The sequence below is a fragment of the Callithrix jacchus genome, chromosome 10, assembly GCF_049354715.1.
Source record: "Callithrix jacchus isolate 240 chromosome 10, calJac240_pri, whole genome shotgun sequence".
NCBI classification, from domain to species: Eukaryota; Metazoa; Chordata; class Mammalia; order Primates; family Cebidae; genus Callithrix; species Callithrix jacchus.
Window position 1 is genome coordinate 115,580,642 of NC_133511.1, and position 10,365 is coordinate 115,591,006.

The window sequence follows — 10,365 nt, forward strand, 5'->3', positions numbered from 1 at the left end:
ATTTCTGATTCGGTATCTCTACATGCTTTCAGTGCCAGGAATGCCGAAGCCAGAAAGAACTTGCTTAATTATTTATAGGGGAAAGGGCAAGGGCTTTAGACCTTGGCAGACTTGGATCCAAATTCCAGTATAGGAATTTGTGACTGCAGCAAAACACAATTTCTTTTTCTCCAAAGGGTCAGAAATAGTAAATAATTTGCCCAAGTTACACAACTAGGATGCAATTGCTTTATGTTACTGCGTAACCAAGCAGCCTAACACTTAGCGGTTTAAAGTAACAACACTCAGTTATTTAGCTTACAGATTTTTAGTTTGAGGAGGGCTCAGCAGAGAGGGCTGGTGTCAGCTTGGCTAGCTCAACTGGGGGCTGAATGATCTATTTCTCAGACAGCTTATTCACCTGCTGGCACGCTGGCGCTGGCTGTCAGTGGAAGCTTGGCCAGGGCTGAGGGCTGAGGGACTTAGTTCCTCTCCACCTAGGCCTTTCCACAGGCTGCATAGGCTTCCTCACGCTATTGTGACTGGGTTTCAAGAAGCAGGAAGAGGAAACTGCTGGTTTCCAATCCCAGGCCTGGAAACTGGTGCAGCATGACTTCCCTTTCATCCTGTTGTTAAGCAGTCACAGAACCCAGATGCAATGGGAGCGGCCATAGACCCCACTTTTGTTCAAGAATTTGGGGCTGTATTATAAAACTGGCACAACAATGGAGATATTATATTTTCTCATTTAATTCTAAAATGAGATAGGAGGTCATCTCTTTGGAACTCTTTTGTATTATCTGTTTTGTTTTTTAAATGGGATTATTTAGTGATTTACTTGTGGTCACATATTTCAAGTTGATGATGGAACTCAAATTCAAACCCAGTATGGATTCAAACCCAGTTATGTTGATTCTATCTCTTTACAGCCATCTTCACTCTCCTACTGACATTTCCTCAGGTCAAGTCACCATCACTCCATGCTATACTTGCAACAACCTTCCAACCCAGCCTTCCTGCCTCCTATCTTTTTTGTTTTTGACATGAAGTCTCTCTGTGTTGCCCAGGCTTGAGTGCAGTGGCACAATATCGGCTCACTGTAACCTCCGCCTCCTGGGTTTAAGTGATTCTCCTGCCCAGCTTCTCAAGTAGCTGGGATTACAGGTGCCCACCACCATGCCTGGCTAAATTTTGTATTTTTAGTGGAGACTGGGTTTCACCACGTTGGCCAGCTGACCTTGGACTCCTGACCTCAGGTGGTCCACCGGCCTCGGACTCCCAGAATGCTGGGATTACATGTGTGAGGGATTACACGTGTGAGCCATCATTCCTGGCCTTTACTTCTTATCGTGTTCCCCTCCAAACCTGCCCCTTCAAAGGGGCAAAAAGAATAGCATTGCTCATCTGCTTATAATTCTTGTTTTTGCCATAATTTTTCAAAATTATATTTTAAGTTCTGGGGTACACATGCAGATCGTGCAGGATTATTACATAAGTATATACATGCCATGGTGGTTTGCTGCATCCATTTCCCCATCATCTACATTAGGTTTTTCTCCTAATGTTATCCCTCCCCAATCCCCCCACCCACTGCTGTTCCTCCCCTAGTCCCTCCACCCCCAACAGGCCCCGATGTGTGATGTTCCCCTCCCTCTGTCCATGTGCTTATAATTCTTAAAGACTCCCGGTAACCTTCAGACTGAAGCTCAGCTTCTTCCTTTCCCTTAATTTGGTTGCTAGCCCTCGTGGTGTCTCACCTACTCCTCAGGCTCAGAAACAGTCATTTTCTCTCTCTATTTTATTCCAGGAGAAGTCAACATGTAGATTTCCCCTTGGACATTTACTGACTCAAACATGATGCTAAGTGTTTTACAATTTACATTTTCACAACAGCTCTGTTAGGTTCTGTTTTATTTGAAGCCAGGTATGCTTGCTTGGAAATCAAGCACTTGAACTCTATGGTAAACTGTCTCTACTTGAAGTTTCCCTAATGTACAATCTCCTCTCTGGTGCTTGGAATATTTTACTTGCTATATCTTCTCTCTGTCTCTACCTTTTGTCTCACTAACTTATACTTCCTTTTCAGGTTCAGCTTTAGACAGTTTTCCTCCCAGGAAGATTTCTCAAGACTGGTTGAGCTTCCCTTCTATTTCTGCCCATTGTATCCTGTCTTATTCCTAGCCAGTGCATTTTGTTTTGTACTGATATTGTTTGTTTTCTCATGTCCCTCATGGATTGTAAATTCTTTGAAGGTTAGAACAGTGTCTTGATGTCAGGTTTCTTTTCTGAAGTGAAAGGCATTTGAGTACCACATCCTCCAACCTCACAGGTTCTCTTTGAGCTTTCATCATCTAAGAGGCTATGAGTTTGCTGAGCTCTTACTGCCACATATGCAGCCACATACCAAAAACTGGACCCAGGTAACTGAGTTTGTCATGATGGGCTTTGCTGGCAACCATGAAGTGCACCTCCTCTTGTTCACATTCTTCCTCACCATATACCTGTTCACCTTGGTGGAGAATTTGGTCATCATTTTAGTGGTGGCCTTGGACCACCAACTACGGAGACCCATGTATTTCTTCCTGACACATTTGTCCTGCCTTGAAATCTGGTACACCTCTGTTACAGTGCCCAAGATGCTGGCTGGTTTTATTTGGGTGGATGGTGGAAAGCATATCTCTTATGCTGGCTGCCTGTCCCAGCTCTTTATCTTCACCTTCCTTGGGGCAACTGAGTGTTTCCTACTGGCTGCCATGGCCTATGACCGTTATGTGGCCATTTGTATGCCTCTCCACTATGGGGCCTTGGTGTCCTGGGGCACCTGCATCCGTCTGGCAGCTGCTTGTTGGCTGGTAGGCTTCCTCACACCCATCTTGCCAAGCTACCTCATGTCTCAGCTGACATTTTGTGGTCCAAATGTCATTGACCACTTTTTCTGTGATGCTGCACCCTTGCTAGCCTTGTCGTGCTCAGATGTCACTTGGAATGAGACTGTGGATTTTCTGGTGTCTCTGGCTGTGCTATTGGACTCCTCTGTGGTCATTGTTGTGTCCTATGGCAACATTTTCTGGACACTGCTACACATCTGCTCAGCTGCCGAGCGCCAGAAGGCCTTCTCTACCTGTGCAGCTCACCTGACGGTGGTGAGCCTCTTCTATGGCACTCTTTTTTTTATGTATGTCCGGACCAAGGTGACTTCTTCCATCAACTTCAACAAGGTGGTATCTGTCTTCTACTCCATTGTCACACCCATGATCAATCCTCTCATCTACAGCCTTAGGAACAAGGAGGTGAAGGGAACTCTGTGTAGAGTCTTTTCTCTCAAGTCTTGGAAGGGACAGTGAGGAGGCAGTTGGGAACCCAGTTTCCTTGCCTTGGATATTTAAGAAGAGGTTGGTCAATAACATTTAAGCTGAGACCAAATCAAGAATGCAGTTCCATTTATAACAGCCACAAAAAGTGCAATACTTAGGAATACAACTAACTAAGGAGGTGAAACATATTTATAAGGGGAACTACAATACACTGCTAAAAGCAATCAGAGATGACACAAACAAATGAAAAAACATTCCATGTTCACAGATTGAAAGAATTGATATCATTAAAATGATCATACCGCCCAAAGCAATCCACAGATTCAATGCTATTCCTATCAAACTATCAGTGTCATTTTTCACAGAATTAGGAAAAGCTATTCTAAAATTCATATGAAAGCAAAAAAGGATCCCAAATTGCCAAAGCAATCCTAAGCAAAAAGAACAAACCTGGAGGCATTACATTATTTGACTTAAAACTATACTATAAGGCTACAGTAAACAAAACAGCATGGTACTAGTATTAAAAACAGACACATAGACCAATGGAACAGAAGAGAGACCCAGAAATAAAGCTTCACATTGCTACCAACTGATATTTGAAAAAGTTGACAAAAAATAAGCACTGGAAAAAGGATTCCCTATTCAATAAATGATGCTGGGAAAACTGGCTAGCCATATGTGGAAGATTGAAACTGGACCTCTACTTATCACCATATACAAAAATTAACTTAAGATGGTTTAAAGACTTAAATGTAAGACCTCAAACTATGAAAAAGTCCTGGAAGAAGGCCCAGGAAATACCCTTCTGGACACTGGTATTGGGAAAGATTTTATTACCAAGTTCTCAAAAGTAATTGCAATGAAAACAAAAATTGACAAGTGGGACTTAATTAAAGAGCTTCTGCGCAGTAAAATAAACTATTGACACAATAAACAGGTAATCTACCAAATGGAAGAAAATGTTCACAAACTATGCATCTGGGAAAGGTTTAATATCCAGAATCTATAAGGGAATTAACAAGAAAAAAGCAACCCCATTAAAAAGTGGGCAAAGGACATGAACAGACACTTCTCAAAAGAAGATATCCAAGTTGTAAACAAACATAAGAAAATTTCTCATCATCACTAATCATAAGAGAAGTGCAAATGAAAACCATAATGAGATACCATCTCACACCAGTTAGAATGGCTATTATCAAAAAGTCAAATAATAACAGATGTTGGCAAGGTTGCAGAGAAAAGGGAATGCTTATGCACTGTTGGTGGGAGTGTAAATTAGTAAAGCCACATGGAAAGCAGTTTGAAGATTTCTTAAAGAACTAAAAATATAACTACAATTCAAGCTAGCAATCCCATTACTAGGTATACACCCAAAGTAAAATAAATTGTTCTATAAAAAAATGACACATGCACTTGTATGTCATCATGACACTATTCACAGTAACAAAGAGATGGAATTAACCAAGGTGTCTGTCAATGGTAGATTGAATAAAGAAAATGCAGTCCATATACACCATGGAATATTATGCAGTCACGAAAAAGAGTGAAATTGTATTATATGCAGCAACATAGATGTAGAGGAAGGCCATTATCTTAAGGAAATTAATGCAGAAACTAGAAATCAAACATTTCATTTTCTCACTTGTAAGTAGGAGCTAAATCTTGGGTACACACAAACATAGAGATGGGAATAAGAGATACTGGGGACCCCAAAAGGAGGGAGAAAGGGAGGGGGAAATGGCTGAAAAACTGCAGAAGTCCAAACCTCAACATCCCACAATATATCCTTGTAACAGATATGCACATGTACCCCCTGAATCTGAAATAAAAATTGAAATAAAAAAAGTAAAAAAAACAGTGGTGAGGACTATGGTCTGAATAGTCAGGAGTTAAGGACTATATATTAGATAAAGTAAAATGCTAAGCTCTATTACAGGAGAGACTTAACTATAGTGTAACTTAAAGAATGAAGAAGATTTTTTTTTCTGGCAAGAGTCCAAAGGGAGGGTTTCAGGTTGGTGAGTGGCTCTGTTCACCTTTTTTTTTTTTTTTTTTGAGACGAATTTTCGCTCTTATTGCCCAGGCTGGAGTGCAATGGTGCTATCTTGGCTCACCGCAACCTCTGCCTCCTGGGTTCAGGCAATTCTCCTGCCTCACCCTCCTGAGTAGCTGAGATTACAGGCACGTGTCACCATGCCCAGCTAATTTTTTGTATTTTTAGTAGAGACAGGGTTTCACCATGTTGACCAGGATGGTCTCGATCTCTTGACCTTGTGATCCACCCAACTTGGCCTCCCAAAGTGCTGGGATTACAGGCATGAGCCACCGTGCCCGGCCTCTGTTCACCTTTAAGGATGCAAGTTCATTCCATCTTGCAGGATCGACATCTCCTAGGATATTGGCTAAGAAGGTTCTGCTGGCCAAATCCAGCTCAACACTTGCTTTTTTAATGGCCTGTGAACTAATAATGATTTTTACATTTTTAAATGATTGAAGACAAATTGAAAGAATACTACTTCATAACACACAAAAGTTTTATAAAATTCAAATTTCAGTGCCCATAAATCAAGTTTAATTGGAACAGAGTCACATCCATATGTATCATCTGAGGTTGCTTTTGTGCTAATGGCAGAGTTGAATGCAGTAGTTGTGGCAGAAACCATTTGCCAACCCTTGTTTAGAGCCTCTTGTTATTTACATGGTCAACACTGGGTCCCAGTGGGAAAGAAGGGTGAGAAAGAGCATGGAGGAGACATGCTGTCTGTCTTAAGGTTTCCTTCCTTCCTTCCTTCCTTCCTTCCTTCCTTCCTTCCTTCCTTCCTTCCTCCCTCCCTCCCTCCCTCCCTCCCTCTCGCCCTCCCTCCTTTCTTCCCTTCCTTCCTCTTCTTGTGTGTGTGTGTGTGTGTGTGTGTGTGTGTGAGAGAGAGAGAGAGAGAGAGAGAGAGAGAGAGAGAGAGAGAGAGAGAGAGAGAGAGAGACAGGGTCTCACTCTGTCGCCCAGGCTGGAGTGTGGTGGCATAACCTTGGCTCATTGCAACTCTACCTCCTGGACCTAAGCACTCCTGCCACCCCTCCTGAGTAGCAGGAAGTACAGGTGCATAGCACCAAACCTGGCTAATTTTTGTATTTTTTGTAGAGATAGTTTCATCAGGTTGTTTCCCAGGCTAGTCTCAAACTTCTGGGCTCAAGCAATCTGCCCACCTCAGCCTCCCAAAGTACTGGGACTACAGGAATGAATTAAGATGTCTTTTTAAAATTATTTATTTATTTTTATTTTATTATTATACTTTAGGTTCTGGGGTACATGTGCAGATTGTGCAGGATTGTTACATAAGTATACACATGCCATGGTGGTTTGCTTCATCCATCCCCCTGTCATCTACATTAGGTATTTCTCCTAATGTTATCCATCCCAAATGCCCCCACCCCCTGCTATCCTTCCCCTCACATCCCCAACCCCCAAAGGCCCCAGTGTGTGATGTACCCCTCCCTGGGTCCATGTGTTCTCATTGTTCAACACCCACTTATAAGTGAGAACATGTGGTGTTTGGTTTTCTGTTCTTGTGTCAGTTTGCTGAGAATGATGGTTTCCAGCTTCATCCATGTCCCTGCAAAGGACACGAACTCATCCTTTTTATGGCTGCATAGTATTCCATGGTGTATATATGCCACATTTTCTTTATCCAGTCTATCACTGATCAGCATTTGGGTTGGTTCCAATTCTTCGCTATTCTAAACAGTGCCACAATCAACATACATGTGCATGTGTCTTTATAATAGAATGATTTATAATCCTTTGGGTATATACCCAGTAATGAGATTGCTGGGCAAATGGTATTTCTGGTTCTAGATCCTTGAGAAATTGCCAGACTGTCTTCCACAATGGTTGAACTAATTTACACTCCCACCAACAGTGTACAAGCCTTTCTGTTTCTCCTTATCTTCTGCAGCATCTGTTGTCTCCAGATTTTTTAATGATCACCATTCTAACTGGCATGAGATGGTATCTCAATGTGGTTTTGATTTGCATTTCTCTAATGACTAGTGATGATGAGCATTTTTTCATATGTTTGTTGGCTGCATAAATGTCTTCTTTTGAAAAGTATCTGTTCATATCCTTTGCCCACTTTTCGATGGGGTTTTTTTTTTCTTGTAAATTTGTTTAAGTTCTCTGTAGATTCTGGATATTAGCCCTTTGTCAGAAGGGTAGATTGCAACAATTTTTTCCCATTCTGTTGGTTGCTGGTTCACTCTAATGATAGTTTCTTTTGCTGCACAGAGACTCTTAAGTTTAATTAGATCTCATTTTTCTATTTTGGCTTTTGTTATGATTGCTTTTGGTGTTTTAGTCATTAAGTTCTTGCCTATGCCTGTGTCCTGAATGGTTTTGCATAGGTTTTCTTCTAGGGTTTTTATGGTGTTAGGTCTTATGTTTAAATCTTTAATTCATATAGAGTTAATTTTTGTATAAGGTATAAGAAAGGGGTCCAGTTGCAGCTTTTTGCCTATGGCTAGTCAGTTTTCCCAACACCATTTATTAAACAGGGAATCCTTTCCCTGTTGCTTGTTTTTGGTGGATTTGTCAAAAATCAGATGGTTGTAGATGTGTGGCATTACTTCCGAGGCTTCTGTTCTGTTCCATTGGTCTATATCTCTGTTTTGGTACCAGTACCATTAGATGTAGCAATCATCACTTCCACTGACCTCTTTGGTGAAAAGTGAGCCTTAGGTCAAATCTAACTGCAAAGGTAGTAAAAATAGTCTGTAGTTAGGTAGCCAGATGCCCAGTCACCATTTAATTATTGTAGAAATAGAAAACAACAAATCGTGGTAGACAATCTGCAGTTTCTTGGACAAACTAAGTCCCCGGAGTAAAAGCTGGTTTTTCATGTGATCCATACACTTAACAATGCACTTTATCTATATTTGCTTATTTGATATATAGAGCATTCCCCTATATCAGTTGGTGTTTTGGAAATTAAAGGAGATCTTTATGGCATTGTCAGCTCTTTTGAAGTAAGGCTTAAAAGGACAATTATAAGGCAGGTAGTTCCTTACATGCAGGTAGATGCATTTAAAAAGACATTTATAATCATCATTTCAATGTGGATTCCAGAAACTATAGAATATGGAAGAGGAAAATGTTGAGCTTGGGACTGAATTGGGAGGAAAGACAGATTTTCCTCAGCTGGCCAGTAATGAGCATATTACATTATGGTGTCCCTTGTCGTCACAGACTCCCTGAATAGGGAGTTGCATTTTCTATAGTTAACAGGAAGGACATATTTTGAAAATCATTTCATTTATTGACTATTGTATCAGTGCTTTAGATTCTTTTGGATGAAAGAAAGATGCAAAAACAATGCAGAGGTAAGAACCTTACCAGACCAAATATAATAATCCATGTGAAAGAAATACAAGTAGTATATAAACATACTTCATTTTATTGTGTTTTGTGTTATTGTGATTCACATATATAATTGTGTGTGTGTGTGTGTTTTACAAACAAAAAGTTTGTAGCAATTCTGTGTTAAGTCTGTCAGGCCATTTTTTCAACAGCATGTGCTCACTTTGCATCTGTGTGTCACGTTTTAGTAATTCTCACATTTTAAAATTTACTATTACTATTATATCTGTATAATGATCTGTGAGTAATAAATTTTGATGTTACTATTGTCATTGTTTTGGGGAGCCATGAACTGTGCACTTAATTCATAAATATGTGTGTTCTGACTGCTTCACTGAGTGTACATTTCCCTGTCTCATTCTGTTTATGTCATGCTTTACTGAATATTTTTACTCTACTCTTGAGACCTACTGCTCGGGAAAAAATATTTCTTCCGAAATATTACTGCTCATTGACAATGCACCTGATGACACAAGAGCTCTGATGGAGATGTACAAGGAGATTCATGTTGTTTTCATATCTCCTAACATAACATTCATTCTATAGCCCATGGATCAAGTAGTTTTTGATTTCAAGTCTTATTTAAGACATACATATTGCAAGACTATTGCTGCCATAGACAGCGATTTCTCTGATGGATCTGGACAAAGTAAATTCAAAATCTTCTGGAAAGAATTGATCATTCTAGATGCCATTAAAAGCATTCATGACTCATGGTAGGAGGTCAAAATATCAACATGATCAGGAGTTTGGAAGAAATTGATTCCAGCCTTCATGGCTGAGTTTGAGGGGTTCAAGACTTTAGTGGAAGAAGTAACTGCAGATGTGGTAGAAACAGCAAGTTAATTAGAATTAGAAGTGGAGCCCAAAGATGTGACTGAATTGCTGCAGTCTCTTGACAAAACTTGAATGGATGAGGAGTTGCTTCTTATGGATGAGCAAAGAAAGTAGTTTCTTGAGATGGAATCTACTCCTGGTGAAGATGCTGTGAACGTTATTGAAATGACAGCAAAGGACTTAGAATATCCTATAAACTTAGGTGCTAAAGCACCAGCAGGGTTTGAAAGAGTTGACTTGAATTTTGAAAGTTCTCCTGTGGGTGAAATACTGTTAAACGACATCACATGTTACAGAGAAAATTTTCTCAAAAAGAAGAGTCAATCAATACAGCAAACTTCATCGTGGTCTTGTTTTAATAAAGCCACCTCCACCTCCAGCAACCACCACCCTAACTGGACAGCAGCCATCAATATCAAGGCATGTCCCTCTATCAGAAAAAGATTAAGATTCTCTGGAGACTCAGATTATTGTTAGCTTTTTTTTAGCAATAAAGTATTTTTTAAAGTAAAATATGTACCTTTTCTTAGACAATGCTATTGCACACTAAATAAAGGACACTATAGTATAAACATAACTTTTGTATGTACTGGGAAGCTAAAAATTTGTGTGAGAACTTACTTTTTTCACTTATCCCCATGGTCTGAAACCGAACCCACAATATGTCTGAGGTATGCCTGTGGGCTTTCAGGCACCTGACCTGACTAGGTGTGAACACAAAATGATTTAGACTTTTGGGTTTCTGAACAAAATGGAAAGATGGAAAGTAGGCAAAACATCCTGGGTTATGTAGTTTTCATTTATTGTAGCAGAAAAAATTCAAAT

The 10,365-nt window shown here is 40.1% G+C and overlaps 1 protein-coding gene across 1 annotated transcript; it reads left to right on the top strand.

Annotated features, from left to right (window-relative positions):
* Nucleotides 1–1,170: 1,170 nt before the first annotated feature.
* OR6Q1 (olfactory receptor family 6 subfamily Q member 1) lies at nt 1,171–5,238 on the top strand. The gene has a single exon (XM_002755300.7). It carries the CDS (start codon nt 2,370–2,372, stop codon nt 3,321–3,323), a length of 954 nt encoding a protein of 317 aa, XP_002755346.4. The 5' UTR covers nt 1,171–2,369; the 3' UTR covers nt 3,324–5,238.
* The last annotated feature ends 5,127 nt before the right edge of the window (nt 5,239–10,365 follow it).